Source organism: Cimex lectularius, unplaced genomic scaffold (genome assembly GCF_000648675.2).
Source record: "Cimex lectularius strain Harlan isolate CLEC.00 unplaced genomic scaffold, Clec_2.1 scaffold130, whole genome shotgun sequence".
NCBI lineage: Eukaryota > Metazoa > Arthropoda > Insecta > Hemiptera > Cimicidae > Cimex > Cimex lectularius.
Window position 1 is genome coordinate 476,647 of NW_019392755.1, and position 22,281 is coordinate 498,927.

Consider the following 22,281-nt stretch of genomic DNA (forward strand, 5'->3'; position numbering starts at 1 on the left):
TCCTTGATAAGTTTGAGTTGAAAGCATAGGCATTTCGTGCCTCTAAAACGGCCTGACTGTCTTAGAGTACGATCTGACTCTGATCATATTTGTCTTAAATTAACAAAGTTTATACTTATGTCGACTGAGCTGTGTTCCATGAAACTCAGCTTGGAAAATGGTTCGGATTCGACCAAGGGGTTTGCTAGTGATTAGTTCTGTCCTTTTATCCTTACATATATTACCTATTACATCATCGATCCATCTGTGTGCCATATTTGGGCCTCTTCCTGAAACCTGGATTTTCTTCCAAAGGTTTCTGTTATCTATGGCCACTTGAAAAGGTCTGTCAAAGTTGAGGTTTTCTCTCATTATGTCAGATAGAGTTATAGCCATCTCATTTAGTGGAGGCTCCTTCTTATATCTGACTTTTTCCTTAAAACTCAGGAGTCTGCTGACACACTAAAAAGCCACCGTTTGTTCATAAAAATGTAAGGGTCGAAGATCAACCGCATGTTATACAGCTGTAGTGGGACAGGTATGCAGTGCCTTGTTATAACACACTTATAGAATGGACTTTAGCGAAAAAATGGAATTGGAAAAATTTCCATATAAATTTCAAAGAATAGAATTCGTTAAATAAAAAAATATGTTAATAATATATACCTAAAAAATTTTAGGTATATATTATTAACATATTTTTTTAATTTTAAGTCCAGTACATCGAACTTAGAATTATATTATCGGAACGCTTAAAAAGTCCTAAAAAACTATTTCACTGCTTTTTAAAATTCAATAGGTGGGGTAGGGGCGTCGGTGGCCGCAACGGTTTAGGCGTTGACACGGCGCTCGTCACTGTAAGGTAAAGGTCCAGGGTTCGAATCCAGCGGCCCTCATTCGAACCCGACATACTTACAAATGGCCTTTTTAACTAAAACTAACTAAAAGCGGTGTGTGAAATAAGATTGAGTCATAAGGTATCTTCTGCAGAAGCTCAAGAGCAGAACATAGAAGGGAAATCCAAAGCCAATGAGTTCAAATCCTACTTGTGACAAATTTTCATTTAAACCAACACAGCCTTGTATGTTAATTGAAAATAGATCCTATTAGTAGAGTCTTAGAGTTAACATTTTTAAATTGCTGTTATTAATATTTATTTTATTGATTGACTGACTTACATAATCTTGATTGTACATACATATATACACATGCAAACACATATGTGCAGAATCTAAGTGTAAAAATCTACTTAGGACAATCTTTCGTTATTTTGTTGATTACTTTATTTCATTTTGCATTTTTGTTTTTATTTAATAAATGTTGTAAAATGTGATGTCTTTGGCCTTTCTCAGTATCCTTCTCGCATTATTATCACATTGATTACAAGCGGACTTTGATAATAAACCAGCAAACGAAAATAGTTGAAGATTTAATCTATAACTCAAGATTCGAATATTTGTCTGGCTCCAGCTGGAAGTGGGTTTACCAAAAGAAGAACGTTAACACGATTTATAACAGATCGTTGATCGGAAAGATTTATGCTCGTAGGGGATTGGATAGGCGGTGAAGAGCGTGTTGAGCGTGGTCTGAGGAAGGAGGCGAGTGGAAGTGAAGTTGTATTTGCAATGGGATTGACCCATGTGTCTTATGCTGCCGAGCTCATGTATCAACCATCTTGTCTTACCTTCCTTTATTACACTTCCAGGCGTCGCTTTCGTATTCAAAAACAAAGCCGATCCTTCGGATGTTACATTGCAAATCCGGGGCAAGTCCCTTTGAGATATGGCCGGATCTTGGAATTGGTCCGGCCCTTTCTGTTCGACTTTTAAATAAATAACTTTTAGCCTGTCATTGAGTAATTTTATTGACAATATTGTTCCATAAGAACGAGATATATATGCAAAATAACAAGCAAACCTTCACAAATTTTTCCAATCATAATTTTGAGCTTCTCATTATTTATATAATTTTTGGCACTTGTAAGACCAAAATTCTAGCTACTGACGACTATTTGGACATTTTGTACTTTGAACATAAATAAGACCTCTGTGAAGATCTACGGAGAGCCTAACAATGGGATCGGATCTCCAACTGGGCTGCCGGCCGACTCCACCTGGGGGTCTCCTTGTCCCTACCAACACCCTCTTCATGCTCTTCGTATTACGAACTGGAAAATCTCGTCAAAACGCAAAATTCTCATCCATTGTGAGACCAAGGACTGTAAGTATACTGCACTAGGCAGAGTTTAAATTAATTAACTTAATTCACCAATTATCACACATTTCTTCAATTTTTTAGTTCATTTCCTGGAAAGTACCTAGTGCTGATGTCTTGACCAACTTTTCTAAATTTATCTGAAACTTGCAACTGTATATTATATGCGATAAAAGTATACCTAAGGACTAACTTGTCACTTGCTATTACTTACGATGAGATCAAGGAGCCACCACTGGGTTGCTAAGGGATTGTGATGACCGGTGTGTAAGAGTGACATTTGTTGTATCTTGATTTGATAGCGGCTGCAACCGGACTAAGTTATCTTCAGGTCGTACACCTAATCTACAGCAAGATGGCCTGGAAAAAGCAGAGGGTATTTTCACCAACCCGGGATCAAACATTTAAACACAGCGATCTAGGCTCGGAGAATCCTACAATGAGTCAGATCGGATAACAGGTTACTGGAGTACAAGGACTTGAGCAGCTGTAAACCTCCATAGCAGTTATGCATGTTGAGTAACAGGGGTATTAACAGACCAGGCTTTAAACCAGTTTCTTTTCTACCTTGACCCACTCTATTCCACAGACAGAGATAACCAAAAACACACTTTTCATAAAAAGTAGTTTTCTTTTCTTTTTTTTTTAAAGATAGATGTCGAGGTGCTGCCCGCATCTCCTCATCAGCTGTTATAAATGTTCAATTTCATGAAAGAATGGTTGCTCAAAATTGTAAAACCGTTTACACCGGTAAAATCAGCATAAAAAATCTTTTTGTATCATTCCAATTGAAATAGTTATGCTTCCATCCATACTCTGCTATCCTGGAGTTAGATCAAAACGTTTTGCCTCATGAGAAACTAAACAATACATAAAAATTTACCTATCTTGACGTTTTTCGTTAGGTATGCTTTCAACTCAAACTTATCAAGGAGTTGAGGATCTACATTGCCTAAAGGTTCTAGGAAAACACAACAAGATTATCTTAAAGTGGCTTCTATACATGGATTCTAAGACTGTACAGGATGACCAACTACCGAAAAAGGGGCAGCCCTCTCACCTCTGGGACCGGAACCACAACTAAATGCACCGGAGTGTGTGCTTAAGTTGGAACAGGAAAATGGCTTGAGAAAGAAGAACTCAAGCACTCGACAAAATCTAGGTAAGCTAAGAGTTCTATAAAATTTTCAAAAAGGAAGGCAAAGGAACTCCTACCTTTCAGCAGGCATTTGAGGAAAATTATGAGGCCTCTACCGGTGTAGAGTGTACCACCGAACTTACCACCTAAAGAATATGGGTGAATCCGAGACAAAAACATACCGAATTTGTGAGGAGGGTCTAGAGACATCGGCACATATGTGAAGCAGTATCTTATTATGGTACAGCCACTTCGGTAAGGAAATTCTCACATCAAAAGTGGTGCGGCAATAGGCATTGTATTAAATTATTACGATTACCAAGCAGGCTTTGGCGCACTCTTTGGTACAAAGGTTATTGGCATTTATATAACTTTAACGAACTTATTTGCAGAAATGTTTGGTATCGCTGGTTGTTATTCTTTGAGCACCTGCAAACCCATGACTTAATTTTCCCCCTCATTTCGGACGTATAATCAGCTCTTTAGATAACTGAGGTGAGGGGCAGTTTGTCTTTTGAGACTTGACTAACATTTAAGAAACACATTGGCTCACAACATCACGAAGGCGACGCGAGCTTTGATGGTGTGCAGAAGAATAACAGGAAGGAACTGGAGATGCAGACCCGGAAGCCCTGCTATGAATGTACACCATGGTAGTAAGACCTATACTTACATACAGAGCTACAGCCTTGGCTGACAAAGCAGAACAAGTAACTAAAAAGAAAGAACTCACAAAAATACAGAGACTTGCATGTATCTGCATAACGGGAGCAATAAGAACATGTCCTACAATTAGTATGAAAAAAGTACTGGGATTAACCCCCTACACCACATGGTAATAAGGACAGAGCAGAAAACCAGCATTAATTGTGCCAAAGAGAAAGCTCCAACAGGAATAAAAATAAAATGGAGAGATAGCAACAAACTATGGAAAGACCATCCGATACTCATGGCTCCGAGAGACGACATGAACAGGATGTTTGAATTTAATCAAAACTTCCGAATAAACCTAAGCACCAAAAAAGAATGGTGATGAGAGGGAAACACCTATTTCAAGAATGGCACCATCCTTTAGTACATAAAATGGATCTAGAACACAAGAAGGTACAGGGGCATGTGTATTTGGACCTGGAACCAAATGCTCAGAACCCATGGGAAAATACACCAGTATCTTCCAAGCTGAGATTCATGCAATCGAAGAAAGATGTACCCAACTCAACCTAAGTAAAGGGTACAAAAACAAGAATATAGCTATCATGTCAGATAGTCAAGCAGCCATCAAAGCACTAAGCTCAAATATCATTAGTTCAAGGATGGTGCTGAACTGCAAAACCAAACTAAACATATTAGGTACGCAGAACAAAGTCAGCCTTTGCTGGGTCCCAGGACACATGGGAGTAGAAGGCACTGAGAAAGCGGACATCCTTGCAAGGAGAGGAGCTGCTACACCGCTGAAAGGACCTGAACCCTTCTGTGGCATAGGAACCCACTCTATTAACGAGTATCTCAGACAGAAGGACAAAAAGAAAATGAGGAAACTATGGAATTCACTCATTGGACACAGACAATCCAAGAATCTTCTAACCAATTTTGGCAGGAAAGAAATTACAGAATGTGTCAAGGGAAGAAGGAATAAACTGCCAATCCTAACAGGACACTGCAAGTTAAATGGGCACTTAAAGAAGATTGGAATAATCCCAATTGGCACATGCAGATTCTGCAAAGAGGCAGAAGAGACACCAACACATCTACTAACAAACTGCGGAGCTACACTAGCCCGCAGAAGGAAATGTTTTGGGATGTATAATGTGGCCATAGAAGAGCTTCAACCACTGAAACCGAGCCTGTTAATCAAGTTTTTTCATGAAATAGGACTCACTGATGTGACTTAGGCAGAACACGCAACATACAATAGCTCTTAAAGCCAGAAACACACTTACCCGATGCTACGCCATGCGTCCAAATCCAAACTCCGATTTTCCATAAGGTTGCATTACCCTCGTGCACATCTTCCCGATGCTATGCCACGCTAACCTACCCGACGCTCTGCGATCCCCCCTCCAGATTTTCGTCGGGTCGCATCGAGTACAGTCGAAGACAAAAGAACCGGACACTCATATTTTTATTCAAAATGTATTATTGCCGTTATATTAATTACAACATACTTATTGTCATATAAACCAAATTAACTGTGATTAAAAATTAATTAGTTTTTATTTAAAAAATTAATTTTAATGTTTTGGTAGAAAATTAATCAAAACACCGGAATACGATTTTTTGATATAATGAATTTAACTAACAATTTATTCTACTCGCTTCGGCGGTACATATACTAAAATTGGAACAATTTATTACACGGTTTTGCTCATAAAATTTAATTAACAATTTATTTCATAGTTTTGCTCGTAAAATTACACCATTTTGTAATGTCGGGTAGCATCAGAACAGGACACTCATATTTTTATAGTTTATTTCAAACTAAGTACATGTAATTTTGTCGTTATATTAATTACAACATGTTATTTTAATGTAAACCAAATTAAACGAGATCAAAAATGCATAAGTTTTTATAAACATTGTTTAATTATGATGGTTAGGAGTAACTTTATTTAAAACAATTAAGTTTAAGAAACAATTTATTAGATGGTTGTACTCATAAAATTTAACTAACAATTTATTACAAGGTTTTGCTCAAAATAGTGCATTAAGAACAAAAGATGCGTTGCGATTGTGATAGTGATTATTGTGACAAATGCTGTGGACTGTACGCGACGTGTACTTGCGTCAGATAGATGTGCACACCCCACCAAAACGTGGCAAGGCGTCGGGTAGCATCGCATGGCGTAGCATCGGGTAAATGTGTTTCTGGATTAAATGGCGCAGTATACTATACCCTGAAATTACATCTACATCTACAAATCAACAACGTCCCTAAGGAACGTAGAAGATAACTAACTACTCAGAAATGCTCCTTCTAAGTACACATTTTCCAGGCAGCACGTATGACACCCCCTATTAAATGTGAGAGTAGATAATTCCAAGAAAGAAAATTGGAAGAAAGCAGCTGAAATAGTCACAGAGAAGAAGATCCTCTGAGTGATTAACACTTTTAGCCCATACAAAGCACCGGGAATGGATGGGATTTTTCCCATCCTGGTACAAAAAGGAGTGTATATAATCACTCCAACATTGATGCGGTTATATAGACGCAGCTTAGCACTAGGTTATATACCACAGAAGTTGCGTAGGGCAAAGATAGTGTTTATACCGAAAGCGGGAAAAAAAGACCCTACACTACCTAAATCCTACAGGGCTACAGCCCAATCAGCTTAACATCCTCTCTACTAAAAACCCTTGAAAAGCTGATAGACAACCATATAAGAATGACAGTACTCTTAGACAAACCTCTCCATCACTGTCAGCATGCATGCAGAGCAGGAAGATCACCAGAAACTGCACTGTATCAGCTAATCAGTGACATAAAGGAAACACTGGAAACAAAGGAAATAGCAATCTGCTCGTCCCTCGATATTGAGAGAGCCTTCGACAATGCATCTCATGCATCAATGAAGTTCTCCCTAGGAAAAAAACATGTAGACCAAACTACCTCCAGATCGATTGGAGAAATGCTAAGAACTAGAATAATTAAAATAAATATAGGAACAGGCACTATAGAAGTTAGCACAACCAAGGGATGTCCTCAAGGAACTGTACAGGGATATGCGGACGACACAGTCCTGACTGCCAGGGGAAAATTCAAGGAAACTCTCTGTGATATAATACAAGAGGGTCTAAAAATCACAGAAGAATGGTGTAAAACCGCTGACTTAGGAATCAACCCTAATACATACTTAAACTATATTATATACCTGCTTAAATATTTTTATTCAAAGCTAATAGTGCAATCACAGCACAAACACTTCATCATTACAGATAAAGATTAGTTAAGAAAGGTTTTGTGAAAGTAGCACTAGAGAATTCAATTAGAGAACAACTGAAAGGATCAGAGAATCAGCAACACAAAGCACAGATGTGAACTGTATGCTGGGCAAAGGCCAAACTACAAGACTGTCAGCCTTAGGTAGGACAAATTAAAAGACAAGGGTAGGATTTAATGAAATTATTTAATGATTTACCATCCCATGCAAATTCAGGTTATTTTATAAATATGCATATTAACCATTCTACTCAGTTCACATATTGAATTAAACTGTTATTTAACTTACACATTTTAACTGATAACTGTGATCAAAAATCACATTGAGATATAAAATATTATTTAATTCATTTTTCTAGCGTTAATAACTTTAAAACTGAATGTTACATTGAAAGACAAAACGATAGTTTTTATTATGTCTAAAAATGCATGTATGATACAAATTATTTTAATTACATAACCATACCAACATGTTTTAACATATGAACATACTTTCTGCACTTTTAAATTTGCTGTAACCCTTTAGTTTATGATTTCTAAACTTCTAATTTTGTGTTTGTAAAGCATAATATACACATATATAGAAGAATGTATAGAGTGTAGAATATATTATATAGAATGTATAATATTAGAAAATTGCCTTATTTTGAAGTAAAAATCCAAATACAACTAAATTCACAATTGTAGGCTTTAAAATTTAATATTCAATAAATAATAATACTGTTTGTTTAAATAAAGCATTAAGTTTTAACTACAAAGTAGATAAAACAAACAACTTGATCACAGAAAGGTTAACAATAAATTACTAAATTTTAAAATAAATAAATAAATTTATTAATTTTTATGTCATTTCTTTTTATTCTTCTTTTTTCCAGAAATGCTCTGTTGGGTTTTTGCAACAGGACCATTCTTTAGTTTTTTGCTTTCCTCGGGTTCACCCTTAAGTAGAGCAAGCTGTTTTTTTAAATCGAGCAACTTGTCAATCTGAGGTTTAACCTCCTCTTTGCTTTTTGAGGCAGCCTTCATTGCTCTCACAAGATCGCCCTACAAAGAGAAAAATAATAAATTAAAAATCAATGTAATATACAACTTGACTGTGCCTAGAAAATTTAGTTGACCTGTTTGGCTATCAATTCTTCTAGAGTTGCCACATCATTTATTTTTGCTGGTTCAGTTACTCGATCGCTTTCATTTGTTACTTGAGATCCCATCTTATCTTGACCAACGTTTTCCTTCAGTGCCGCAAGCTGTTTTTTAAGGTCAAGTAGAGTATTGATCATAGGTTTCAACTCATCTTTGCTCTTGCCTGCTGCTTTCATTGATCGTACCAAGTCACCTTGCTTTGCAACAGCCTCTTCGAGTGATGCTACTGCCTTGGCTCTGTCCATTACCGTAGAGTCGACAACCACACTTGGCACTGTTACAAAAGTTGGAGAAGGTGAGTTCTGTTTACCAGCATATTTGGCCTTGAGGTTTTCCATGAAATCTTGTTCGATTTTTTGAAAAAGTGGTGAAACCTATCATTTTTTTAAATATAAAAGGTAAGAGTAGAATAATTTACTTTTTTTAATAGCAATAATTTAAAAAATAATTACCTTTCCAATTACATGGCCTGTTTTGAGGTAGGGGTAGAAAGTATCTGTAATGGTAAACATTTCAACGGGAAGGTTCACTTGGGTTGCGATTGTTTGAACAGTTTCAGGCATGAATGGCTGCAACAGGCTTGCAATAAGGCAGACCACATTGCTAAGAAGTGCAACAGCTGTTGCAGACTTTTCCCTTGAAAAAAATTAATTATTTAAAAATTGCCTAACTCAATTATTTATCTATCACCTACTTGTCAGATTCAGAGCCTTTAATAAGAACCCAAGGCTTAGTGTTTTGCATATACTGATTCCCATGTCTGGATATGTTCAAGATATATTTTATACCATCCCTAAACTTGGACTTATCCATAGATCTGACATAACTGTTAAGTTCTAACGAAATGTTACCTAGGAGCTCTTGTTCTTCAGTTTTCAGCTTAATGAGAGGAATTATACTGTTGTAACATTTATCAACAAATGACAAGGTCCTAAAACACCATATCTATTAAATAAAAATGTCAGCAGAGCATGGCTGATAAAATATAAATTTACCTCATAATGAAATTTCCAAGGTTGTTTAATAATTCTGTGTTATTCTTCAATGCCAAGTCGGCCCAGGAGAAATTTGTGTCCTGGGATTCTGGCCGAATGTAAAGCAGGTAGAACCTGAATATGTCACTCGGAATCCCTGTGTCTTTTGCATCATTGCCAAACACACCAATGCCTCTCGATTTTGAAAATTTGCCGTTTTCATAATTTAAATACTCTAAAGAATGTAAATTTTAATTTTGTCAATAAAAATTTATTTCAAATCTTACCAGTTGCCATTAAATGGTTCACGATAGTATAGTTTCCATTAGAGGCCATTAAAGTAGCCGGAAACATTATACTGTGGAATGGTACATTGTCTTTGGCCATGAATTGGTAAAGTACAACCTTTTCAGTTGAGCTTGGCTGCCACCATTTCAACCACTTGTCAGTGTATCTTTTAGTCATGCTCATGTAACCAATAGGAGCATCAAACCAGACATAAAATACCTACAAAAGATTTATAATTTATATTACATATAATTTTTTTGATATTTCCACTTTTATATTTTTTTTAAATTGTTGATATAGTGTGCTCATGTGATGAATAAGTTGGTTTTTCTTAGTTTTGGAAATCCAACTTCAGCCATAACTCGCAGAAGAACAAAATTTTAAAGAGAAATAACTTCTCATTATGACAATACAACACTACACATACACAGATACCTAGACAACACAGACAACAAAACAACAACGACAACAACAAAATGCTGGGAAATGAATGCCTGCTAGTAAATATGTGTTCTCTATTGTACAAAAATGGGCAGTTTTGAATAAAACGACACAACCCAGATAAATCTAAGTTTATGTGATGACTCAGTCGATTTTCTTACTTCCAACATTTTTATGTCAATTTTCAGCCATAGATGGGAAAACAGATAAAAGATTTTCTAACTTATCCTTCACTTGTCCTCTTATATCTCATAGACGGCTCGGACATTTTTTTACTTTCAATGTTTTTGTCAGGTTTCAACGAAACTAGATGGAAAATGAAACTAAAGCTTGACTCCATAGGAATCACCCAAACTCAACTCACTGAAGATGTCAAAATGACGTAAGCAGACTAAGATCTTATCTTAGGTATCTTATCAAATTAGATAAATTTTTGTTTATAAGTTAAATAAAATTATATACTTTATTGATTTTTGTAGTCTTACTTTTTGTTCAAAACCTTCTAAAGGCACAGGAACGCCCCATTTGAGATCTCTCGTTATGCACCTTGGCTTGAGACCCCCTTTTAACCAGGCCTCCGTAATCACACGTGCATTGTGTGACCACCCTTTTGATGTTTCAGCAACCCATTTTTTCAACTTTTCTTCAACCTTATAATACAAATATATACGCAAATTTTTAATGGCAGAAAAATTACATATTTGATTGAAAAATTCTTTTACCTTAGGTAGTTCTATGAAAATCTGTTTAGACTGTTTAATAACAGGTGTGTTCTTACATAATTTACACTTGGGGTCAATCAATTCGACAGCATTGATTAGGTGGCCACAACCATCACATTGATCGCCCCTAGCATCTTCATATTTGCAATCTGGGCAAATGCCTTCAACAAATCTATCAGCTAAGTACCTAAAAATGAAAGAAAGTTTGGTTGTGCCATGCTCATAAATCTTATGATTTCAATAAGATAAAAACCTGTTACAATTTTCACATAATAATTGGTCAACTGATGAGGTACTAGTGTAACCATTATTGTAACATGACTTGAACATTTCGTGCACAACTCTAAAATCAAATGAATTATTGATAGCAACAAGTGTAAAATACAAACCAGCACACTTCAAATAAGCAAACCTTACTCCTTTTGTTCTGCGGTTGTTGTCCGACCGAAGTAATCAAAAGATATATTAAACCATTTGTACACGTTGTCATGGATCTCAAAATATTTGTCACAAATCTGTTGCGGCGTGAGACCCTCTTCCAAGGCCTTTGTTTCTGTGGCTGTACCATATTCATCTGTGCCACAAACAAAAAAAGTATTGTGCCCTCGGAAACGTGAGTATCTTGCAAAAACATCGGCAGAAAGAACACAGCCAATTATGTTGCCGAGATGAGGTACGTTGTTTACATAAGGTAAGGCTGATGTAATCAATACGTTTTTCTTGTCTTTCACAGGTAACCTTTAAAGAAGGAACAATAAATTCCTTGTTAATATTACTACTGTTGTATTTAACCTTACACTGGTTGAGAAGGAAGAACAAGGTTTGATCTAGTGTCTAATCCACTTTCCCAAGATTTTGTCGCTTGTAAAATATGGTTCTGAGATAATACCACTTCCTGTTCATGCTCCTGCTAAAAGAAGACAAAGCTTTGAAAAATTGAAAAAATAAATAAATTTAAACTACTCACATCTGAATCAAAATCAGGTAGAACAATATTTTCTGATGTTGGTGATGGGAACCAGCTTGAATTAGTAACACTTAGTAAAGCTTCTTCGCCTGACTTTACTTCAAACTTTTTACTAGCAGACTGAAGTCATATTTTAATTTCAGAACTTATAATATTAAACTGTAATAAATTGATTTACCTTGACTTGATCTAGAGTCAATACATGTTTACTCCATTTTAATATATTCTGTCTATTCAGTAAAAACTGTTTACCAAGCTTTTCGTCAAACAACAGAGGATACAGGGTAAAGCAAACACATATATCTGCTGATGTTAATTGATCCTATGGTATAAGGAGTAAGTCACAGCATGTGAAAATATCAATAAAAATTACATCTTACCGACACTAAATATTGCTTGATGTTCAAGGTGTTGTTGAGTTCTGTCAAGACGAACTCAATTTTATCTGTGGGTTCAGTTTTAGTCCCAATGAAAGGGATCAAAGGCTAAAATTTAATACAGTTAGTAAAAATACAAAGAAAAAAATAAAATCAATTTAGATTATACCTGCAGTTTGACGGTGTCCCAAGTGAGCCATTCTGTTGTCGCAACTTCTAATTTTTTAGGCGGACGGAACAAATAAGAGCATGCAACATTGCTCGAAAATATTGAATATCCAGATGGTAGTTCAAGAACTGGAAGCTTTTTTGGGCATTGGAACCTTTTATCTTGAAAAAATTCAAAAGATGCAAATGAACTAATATGTCATGAAAAAATTTCAAAAAAATTGATTTGAACACCTTGGTAAACTGCTGTGTAATTTCAAGTCATATCATCATTTTTAACAAATATCATAATGAATGTGACTAACAATCACCATTCTACTAGAAACATGGAAAAATATAATCAAAATGGACCAATCTTGTGTCATGACAATGACATTAACAGATCATGGAGTATAAATTGTAATTGATGATAATTAAAGTTTTAGGTATTTTAATTTATATCAGTTAATAATAAAACAAATCAAAACAACACACATTATACCTAATTTTTCATCAACCCAGAATTAACTATTAATCCTATGAATTTGTGACTGAGGAGTGAACTTTCTCTTAATCTTAACAAACGTAAGTTTATCTGTTTTTATACATTTAGGTATATATACTGTATTTTACAATTTTGTGCACATCATGAAACATATTTATAAAAGTATATACAATATGGAATTATATCCGTCTGTCATCAGAGATCGTTGTAAATTGTCACACACAATTGGGAATTGAAATTTAAACATAAAACTTTGGACATTCAAGCATTAACTGTAGAACATAAAGACTAGAAATAAATACACAGAAAGTAATGAGTTTTTTGACCAGATCATTAACTTTTTGTGTATGATTGCAGTATTTAATGAAGAAAAGGTGTGAAAGAAAATTAAATTACTGGTCTAAATGGTATCTATACTTCCAGGCATGGTGAGCATACCGTATAAGAGTCCGGGGATCTGAACCATTCGACAGCTCGTTGACTTGGGCTCTTGAGGGAGTGAATGACCTGAGGTGTAATATACGAATCTCTCTTAAAATGGAACACTCAGCTAGGAAGTGAAGAACCATCTCAATTGATCGTGAGATGCAAAAGCCTAGTACGCACTGGGATTCTTTGTTCGGACTCTTTGTTGCAGATTCTCAGATACATGTCGCAGACTCTTTGCCCCACAACATTGTCACTCCGGAAATCGTGTGATGTTGCACAACATTGAGTAAAGAATCTCATTTAAGATGGGATTCTCGCGGAGCATCTGAGATGCAAGAAAATAAATCCCAGACGCAGCTTCTCAACAAAGAGTCCAAGGAATCCCAGTGTGTACTAGGCTAAAGAGAACAGATTCCATCCCTCTCTCTTATCCAAAGAGCAGAGTTCAAATGGAGAACCTCGCAACGAAGTTTTAAAAGCCAATGCAACTCGTAGAAATAGATTAAGACTGACAAAAAAAATTTAAATTAATTTATTAGGCAAGAGGCGATCTCAAATTTCCTTTAAAACCGACTCAGTCTCAACATTGCCAAGGACTGTAGCAGGACAATGACAGTCCTTGGCAATGTTGAGACTGAGTCGGTCTTAAAGGAAATTTGAGATCGCCTGTAAAAACTTAAATATGTCATCTGTAAACATACGGTTGTTATGCCCTGAAAGCTTGGCAGTAGCAACTACACTTGCTTTCTTCTTCAAGACCATACCTTGGTTCAGTGTTCGTAAATGAAAAAGTGGTCGATACTTCTAATACTAAAAAATACCGCATGTCTGGAGCCATCTTTAGCAGGCTTTCCAAGGTATGGCTATAGCTGATTGCAGTGGAGGATAAAACCGTATTCTGCATCAACCCCCCCCCAACCCATTGACCCGTCAACTGTTTATGGGTTAGAAAAATCACCAACCTTCACCACAACCTCTATAACTACATGATTACAAATATAACTTTTGGTCATGCTATATAGAATTTATACCTAATGGTCCATCATTTAGGATTTTGTTCATTGTGTCAACCTTGTAAATCAACTATAAAAGTGCCACTGACTGTGCTTATCACTAGCCTTACCAGTGATTGGGACCAGCTCGACTTCGACCTCCTGACCAGCCAGGTTGGCGCAAGCGAGTATCTTCAGGGCGTGCGGGTTGCCCGGGTTAGAGTACAGCTTCATCTCAGGAAACGTTCGTCCTCCAGTTAATCAGAGAAACAAAATTAAAAAGTCAACTACTAAGAAAAACCGAAAAACGCGTGGCCTGAGAATTTCGATATTCGGAAAAGGACGTGAAGAGACAGGAAGTCTACTGATGAGACCGGTTTCCCTGCTACATCTGCGCATCGATTCCTGCTCTTCAATCGAAACAAAACTTCAATTTACAAAAACAATTTTTTTTAAATTGTCAAGGCAAAAAAAAAACTCGCTAATTATAATTTAAAAAATAAAACAAAAACTACTATCCTATCCTAACTGGATTTACGTTATTCTAAGGCGATGTGACCGATATAAACTATCGACTATATTTTTATATCGATGAAGATATTTTTCGAACTCCTGAGGTTCCTTTTGATTACAATGGTTTCAGATTGTATCAAGAAAATAGCCGCTACCCATCATAGACCTCCTTAGAATTATTAATTTCTCGTGTTATAGGCTTTAAGTAAGTGTTTATTTTTAAACGATTGCAGATTTACCCGTTCGTGGGTTATGATTCTTGATCCATAAACAGCCAGAATCATAAAGCACTTCTTATATAATATGCTGAGTGCTGTTTGGCAACGCGTGGAAGTAACAGCTGCCTATTTTTTACACGAATTTTATCACTGATGGTGAAATCTGCAGTGGCTTATCTCATGTACAATGGTGATTGTCACCATTCATGGCATAACCACTACTGAATTTGGAATCTGCAGTGTTTTATTTCATGTGCACTGATGATTGTCACCATTCATGGCATAACTAGTGAATGTGGAATATATGAGAGTACATGCTTTTAATTATATACATCTGTTATAGCCCAACCTGTTTCTTGGATTTGAACCTGCCAATTTCATAAATTGTGATTTTTTATATTATGACCCTAAACAAATTCCATTGTTCAGAGACTAACTTAGGAGGCACCCAAGACTTGGAGTGGTAGGAGGGTCACTGGCATCTGAGAAAACAACTACACAACATGGGCATACACAACGATGATCCCATCTGTAGAGTATGCAGGAGGAGGACACAGACATCCATATCATTGCATGCAAAGCCACAGCTCAGTGGTTAACTAACATACAAAAAAATCTAGGGAAATTGTAGCAGCGACCATCAATGACCTGTTAATTCTAAGAAGGGTTGAGTCTATTGCACTGAACTAGGGAACTAGGAAAATACAATAAGCCAGAAAGCTGCCATGCCTGGGGAGCACAAACACCACTTTCTAATATTCCTCATTACCATACCATACCTAGGCAGCAGCTGAAAGCTAAATCATTCTTTTCCTTATATAAAACCATTTACAAATAATTTATGGAAAGGATCAAACAGTACCGAGGTCCGAGGCCAACCTGCCCGGAGAGTCCTTGTGAGCCTTCCAGCCAGCCAACGCCGCAAGCCCACAACACCAGAATCTGCTCAAAGGAACAAAGCATCCAAAAGAAAAAGCCAAAATAAGAAACAGAATGAAATTAGATTTGCATATGAATTCTCATTGGATTCTGTATTGTTGTACTTCCTGTACTTAAAAGTCCCTAGATTGAAGGGGCTCTCAAACCTTCCTTAGCTTGAAGCACACCTCTCTGCAGTTCGGCTTGTTTGCAGCTTGTCATAATGTGGTTGAGATTTAGTTCACCATAGGACTCACAGTTTGGTGGATACCTACACCCAATCTTTTGCAGGTAGGCACCACATAGGTCATGTCCAGTACGGAGATGTGACATTGTGAAATTTCACCTTATGAAAGATTTTTCTCTGCACACTGGGATTTGAATCTTTGTAATCACACTCAGTAAATAGTTTCTGAACACTTTCAGTGGAATAGAAGCAAACTTTTTAAATTAAAATAGTAATATTAATGATTAACTTGCTTCATCATCCTGCAGTTCTGCACTTTACAATTGTATTCATGAAGTTGATGATGGGTTGTGGTCTGCAAATCAGCGAACTGGCAAATTGAACTGGCACAGGGTCACTTACTGGATCAACTTCCTTCATTCCTCACTGAAGATGATGCAATGCCGAAACGCGTTTGAATAACTCAAAATCCCGAGTGTAGAGAGAGACCCTGTGCCGGTTCAACATTTATTCATGAAATGTGTGGTGATTAGTGACTGTTAATCAATATTTATTTAGAAATAGTGAGATGCAGTCTGGTGTGATGTAGGTTTCAGAAAAACATTTTCTTTATCGTGCCAACGTTTCGATCTTTATTATTACCTTATTCAATAAAGATCAAAACATTGGCACGATAAAGAAAATGTTTTTCTGAAACCTACACCACACCAGACCGCATCTCACGATTTCTAAATAAATATTTATTCATGAAGTTTAATTAATATTTTACCCATTCTGGTACTGTTAACATCCCGACACCAAAATTTGTCATCATTAAGAACTAATAAAAATAAAAGTATTCCATGAATCTTTGAAATAAACAATGTGGAATGGAGTAATAGTAGAGAAAAAATAGAAGCACTGTTAAATAACTAAATAAATGAAAGGATTTATTTATCCTTACACAAATTTTAAAGAGGTAATGAATATTTCCTAATCCAAGAAGATGAAAAAAGTAAAATTAAGAGTTTGAAAAAATTGTTGGTACAGTATTTACACATTTTGCCAGACAAAAAGGATATATAAAAGATAGGATGTAATGATACCAAAGTAAGTTATTACAAAAGGGATAGTAACTTAAAATTCTACTGGCTGAATTTAAATTTAGTTAAACTGTTTACAACTTTGCTGAATAAAACACTCCAACATCTCTGGACTATGTAATGTTATTGTAAATAAGAGGGTGTCATACTATTAATATGTTGACACATTATTGTCTGGAATTTTATCATCCCTAATCCATGTAATTTAAAATTAGTTGCGGTGGCAATTTTAATATATCCATAGTATGAAGCTTAACAGTAGAATTTTTAAAATTAAAAAAAAAAAAAAAATAGTTTATATATTATCAGAAATTCATGATCATATACATGTAGTATTGGCTGATAGTTTAGTTTGACTGGGAAAACTAAACTGGTTGGCTGGTGGTGCACAGACTGCAATATAATCAGCAAATTTCTTTCAAATAGTTGCATGTCAAAGCTACATTCGACAACTATTGAACCAAAATAGTTTATTAATGCTATTATCGTAGGCTCAGACGTGCTCAAGTTAATATAAATATCAACAACCTTTCTGTGCCAAAATGTATTTATTGCCTGGTAATCAAAGGAAATGTAAGAAGGAAACAGACTCTGTAATAATATATATGTTGATGATAATATATATATTACACAAAATAACAAGTTAATATCACATTGATCACTGATAGGACAGTCAACAAGTGTGTGCAGTGTCCTTACTGTATAAACAGTGCAGTTGACTAAATTTTTTAGTTGGAAAAAATTCAGGTACTCTATCCATTTAGTCGAGTAGGTATGACAAAATATTAGCCTGACAAAATTTACACTCGCATAAGAATTAATGCTAAATTAGTAGCTGACTAAATTCTGAAGAGTGCTGCATTGGGTCTAATCTTAGATCAATTGTCTTGATCATTTTACTTTTGTTACCAGGATGAAACTTCGGGCTTTTAAGCTTCTTTACCAAGCTTGGTGGGCTGGTAAGTATCCCACGATTCCTTACAACCATATCGTTCAAATAGGAGATCCTGTCCTGCGTTTGAAGGCAAAAGCTGTAGATCCAAGTGCCATTCAGGAAGAACCAATGAAGAAGGTAAAAAAATCACCATTCAGTGTGAAAGTTATGCTTTCTTTAAAAACTTAATTAAATGTTAAAATGTATAATGGCTAATAATGTGTAGTTGATTGCCAGATTATGTCGTCTAATGAAAGACTCAAATACGCTAAGCCTTTCTGCGCCTCAGGTGGGCGTATCGCTCAGGGTCTTTGCCATTCAATCTCCTCCTAGAAACAAGTTTAAACCTGTCAACTTGTATGATGCAAGAAAAATGGAGCACATACCTTTTCAAGTTAGAATATTTTTAAATGTATTGCAATAATTAAAGGCACTAAATAAATTTTTTATAGGTATGGATCAACCCAGAAATGAAGATCCTTGATTACAGAAAGTATATTGATGAAGAAAGTTGCGAAAGTATGAAGTGCTTCACAGCTGATACTTCTCGCTACACCAAAGTTCTGCTTACAGGTGATTCTCTCATTCCCCTCTCCCCCTTCTCTCTTCTCTTTCTTTTCATCTTATTTATATGGAATATTTAGGCTTAGACCACGAAGGAAAAGAAAAGGCCTGGGAGGCCAGTGGCTGGTCCGCGAGGATAGTTCAGCACGAAATGGACCACCTCAATGGAAAATTTTTCATCGACATCATGGAACCACATAGTCTCGCCTGTTCCCATTGGCAAGTCATCAACCACAAACAAGGAAAGATTTTTGTAACATACTTGCCTAAGAAATAATAATTATTGAGTATTATGTAAATAATTGTTTGTAATAATAAAGTTCTTTTTAATTGTTATCACAGTCTTCCTGTGGATCCCCTTGAGCAACTCGTGTCACTCATGATTATGAACAAATATTAGTACAACAACTAAACCAGTTTAATTTAAAAGAAAAATCGGGGCCTGACCCAATAAATTAAACAGTAACCTTTTAAAATATGTGCATTATTCGGATTCGGGCGTTTCACAGTTAACGAAAACTTAAACTGGTAATGTTAATCTGTTACCGATGCCCCCCCCCCCCAATTGCAACCCGATTTACCAATCACAACCCTCTTCCCTCCATTTTCTCCAAAAATCATCCCTTCCTGCCTTTGTTCTTTTTTCCGTCACTTGTCTGCTAGCCGTTAACGTGGAATCATCTTCGCGACTCTCGCTGCCCCAAGTATTGCACAACAGTGATTAACACCGCTTAAAATTGCCTTGTGGGGCAACACTGCTGGAAGAGCACGTGGGAGAGACGAGAAAAGTTAAGCGGGCGGAAGAAAGTACGTTTGATCTTGCAGCGTTTAAATAAATAAATTGTACAAACGAGTAGTAAGTAGTTACTCAAACTATATCTACCCACATTGGTGACCCCTGAATTTGGACATAAGTTGAAAAGTGATTTTTAAACAGACTTAATTATGTGACTAAATTTCCGTTTAGTTATGTGTACAAAGTTATGTTATAAGTAATTAGGTTATAAACTTTTAGTTATTAATAGTGAATTAAGTGTTCTTTTTCTTCTTCATCTTGGTGAGTTATATTCTTTTTTTTTTAATCCTTTTCTTGTTCAGTATTTAATTTGATCAGTAAGACACACAAAATGGCTAACAACGAAAACTATCAATATTCCGGACCAAACGACCTTACAATCCAACTTCATAGAACGAGACAGCGTCAATATTCTTCCATTCTGGGCAGAAAACCAGAAATATGGTTCTACCAGGTGGAAGCACAATTTCAATTATATGGCGTAACACAGGAACAAGCTAAGTTTAACTATCTCATTGCTCAATTAGATTTAAAAGTCGTCGAAAATATTTGGGACATTGTTTCGTCAACTGACGACAACAAATACACACTAGCAAAAAACCGCTTGTTAACAATTTTCAAAGAGAGTGAGGAGAGGAAAATAAAAAAGTTAGTTAGCGAGCTCGATCTAGGGAGTATGAAGCCTAGCCAGCTCCTAAGAAAAATGAAAGCCCTTGCAGGCAAAGAAATTTCCGATAAACTTTATGGTTAGATAAATTACTCACGCTGATAAGAGGACTTACCTCAATTACGGATGGAGAATTAGAAAAAATGGCCGAAATCAGCGATAAGATATGGGAAATGACTTGTCACAATAACCAAGCCAACGCAGTATCCTCTCATGCCCCCTCATGTAGACAGAGATATAAAACAATTGTGTGACCGTATGTCTGCACTAGAAAGTACATGAATTAAAAACACATTCAAGATCTCGTTCGCGTTATAACCCAGAAGGGAAATATTGTTATGGACAACACTTTGTAGGTGGAAAAAAGAAGCTAAGTCTTCGAATTTAGTGAATCAGGCCAATCAGGGAAACACCGATTGGCAGACACAGTAACGGCCGAGTGCGCTACCTGTAATGTCTCACCAGGCCGTCATCGCAGTCTATTCGTGAGTGATCGCCTCTCAGGCATACAGTTTCTTGTGGACAGTGGTGCGGACGTCTCAGTAATTCCAGTTACTAAGCAGAAGTCGCCAACTGACTTCAAATTGTTTGCCGCTAATGGTGCCGAGATACCGACTTACGGTACCCAAATACTTAACACTGATTTAAGTTTCCGGCGCAATATGGAATGGCCTATATTCCTATTAAATCACGGTGGGCCAATCCTCTTTTACTTATGTAAAGATGGTAAACCTCGTCGACTAGACTCTCAAAAATTAAAAATTGCAAAAAATGAATTCCAATTCCTATTAAATCACGGTATACTGAGACCATCTAAATCACAGTGGGCCAATCCTCTTTTACTTACAATCAAGAAAAACGGACAATGGCGCGCATGTGGCGATTATCGGGCCCTCAATGCTCGCACAATACCAGACCGTTATCCAGAGCCTAGGGCTGAAGATGTTAGTGAAATCCTAGAGCATAAATATATTTTTTTCTAAAATAGATTTACACGCTGCTTTTTACCAAATTCCTCTTGTCGAAGAGAGTAAACCTAAAACAGCAATTATAACGCCATTTGGCCTGTACGAATTTAACGTTATGCCTTTTGGCTTATGGTTATGGCTTATGGCTCCTAGCACTTTTCAAAGGTTTATTCATAACGTCTTATCTGAACTACCCTACTGTTTCGTTTATATAGATGATATATTAATAGCATCCAGAACGGCCAAGGAACACACCGAACATCGAAATACAACAGCCCGTCCCCCCCCCCTCGCGTACTCCTTAGATAGAGAAGGCCACTCAATCTCTCTGAGTATAGAGGCTCCCCCAGCGTAGAAACTTCCGGAAATGCCCCGGCAGCGGTTTTAGTTTAAAGTGGAATTGCTACCCACCCCCTAGATGAGCACTGTCTACGGTAAAAGTCTCTTATCGAGCTCAGACTACACCTGCTGCACGAATTCGAGGGACGCGATAGGTCTAGCCTAGGTGGTCCGATCCTTCGCTTCCCCAAGGGTACCACGCCGGTCATACGCACAACAATGCAAAGCATACTCGAGTCAAAGACGCCGACTCACTACCCGCTTCCAACCGCTTACTTACGCATTCGAGGGACTGTAGCATGATCATTACGTCCTCAGCGCCTACATGCTGTCATCGGGTCGCAACGTCTCCCGTGATTACCAGGGGGTACTACGTTGGCCATACGCAAGCTTCACGAAAGGTCACAAATAGAAGACAGCCTCTGTCTAAGTTCCCGCCAGGGGCGTCACCACGAAACCGTTCCCAATGTGTCAAGGGCTGTTTTTGGAAACATTCTTTCACCCCGTGGTATAGGTGGGCCATACACCCTCCCCTGTCTTTGCAGACAGGATCTAGTGCACTGGCCCTCGTGTGACTCTGCTAAGGCACCCGCCGCCCCTGAGCGACCCTCAGGCCGACACAAGACAGCTTGTGCTTTAGAGAGGTTGCCACGGCCTCTGGGCTGCACCATTATTTTGTGCCCGGATACCCCCCTTGTAGCCAAGGGTTAGGAGGGGTCACAGGATAGAATGAAGGAGTTCGGACTGAGAAAAGGGGCCTTGGATGAGAACACGAGGTGAGCCGTTTCGGGGTCTCGAGTCTCGAACCACATTAAACCACCCATCGTCACCGTGGTTCCACA

General features: G+C 37.0%; 2 protein-coding genes and 1 long non-coding RNA gene across 5 annotated transcripts; 1 reads left to right on the forward strand and 2 right to left on the reverse strand.

The window, feature by feature from the left end:
- Window positions 1–1,851: 1,851 nt before the first annotated feature.
- LOC106672526 lies at window positions 1,852–2,821 on the reverse strand. The gene is made up of 3 exons (XR_001341272.2): window positions 2,632–2,821; window positions 2,408–2,553; window positions 1,852–2,333 (listed from the first exon to the last, which is right to left on the reverse strand). It is a non-coding gene; the product is annotated as an uncharacterized LOC106672526 (long non-coding RNA).
- A 4,830-nt stretch (window positions 2,822–7,651) lies between these two features.
- LOC106672524 (methionine--tRNA ligase, cytoplasmic) lies at window positions 7,652–14,601 on the reverse strand. 2 transcript variants are annotated; one of them, XM_014404045.2, is made up of 16 exons: window positions 14,385–14,601; window positions 12,350–12,510; window positions 12,184–12,288; window positions 11,982–12,125; window positions 11,804–11,923; window positions 11,634–11,743; window positions 11,254–11,574; window positions 11,090–11,179; window positions 10,837–11,023; window positions 10,600–10,764; window positions 9,673–9,892; window positions 9,407–9,620; window positions 9,106–9,342; window positions 8,864–9,047; window positions 8,387–8,785; window positions 7,652–8,312 (listed from the first exon to the last, which is right to left on the reverse strand). In XM_014404045.2, exons 1-16 carry the CDS (start codon window positions 14,485–14,487, stop codon window positions 8,115–8,117), a joined length of 2,958 nt encoding a protein of 985 aa, XP_014259531.1. In that variant the 5' UTR covers window positions 14,488–14,601; the 3' UTR covers window positions 7,652–8,114. The 2 variants fall into 2 exon arrangements, with proteins under 2 accessions (XP_014259531.1, XP_014259530.1); XM_014404044.2 differs by having other exon boundaries at window positions 11,634–11,746; window positions 14,385–14,600.
- A 276-nt stretch (window positions 14,602–14,877) lies between these two features.
- On the forward strand, window positions 14,878–19,005 carry LOC106672525 (peptide deformylase, mitochondrial-like). Of its 2 annotated transcripts, none has more exons than XM_014404046.2 (5): window positions 14,878–14,971; window positions 18,084–18,243; window positions 18,332–18,499; window positions 18,558–18,678; window positions 18,750–19,005. In XM_014404046.2, the coding sequence occupies exons 2-5, from the start codon at window positions 18,085–18,087 to the stop codon at window positions 18,944–18,946; spliced, it is 645 nt and encodes a 214-aa protein (XP_014259532.1). In that variant the 5' UTR covers window positions 14,878–14,971; window position 18,084; the 3' UTR covers window positions 18,947–19,005. The 2 variants fall into 2 exon arrangements, with proteins under 2 accessions (XP_014259532.1, XP_014259533.1); XM_014404047.2 differs by lacking the exon at window positions 14,878–14,971 and adding an exon at window positions 14,978–16,193.
- The last annotated feature ends 3,276 nt before the right edge of the window (window positions 19,006–22,281 follow it).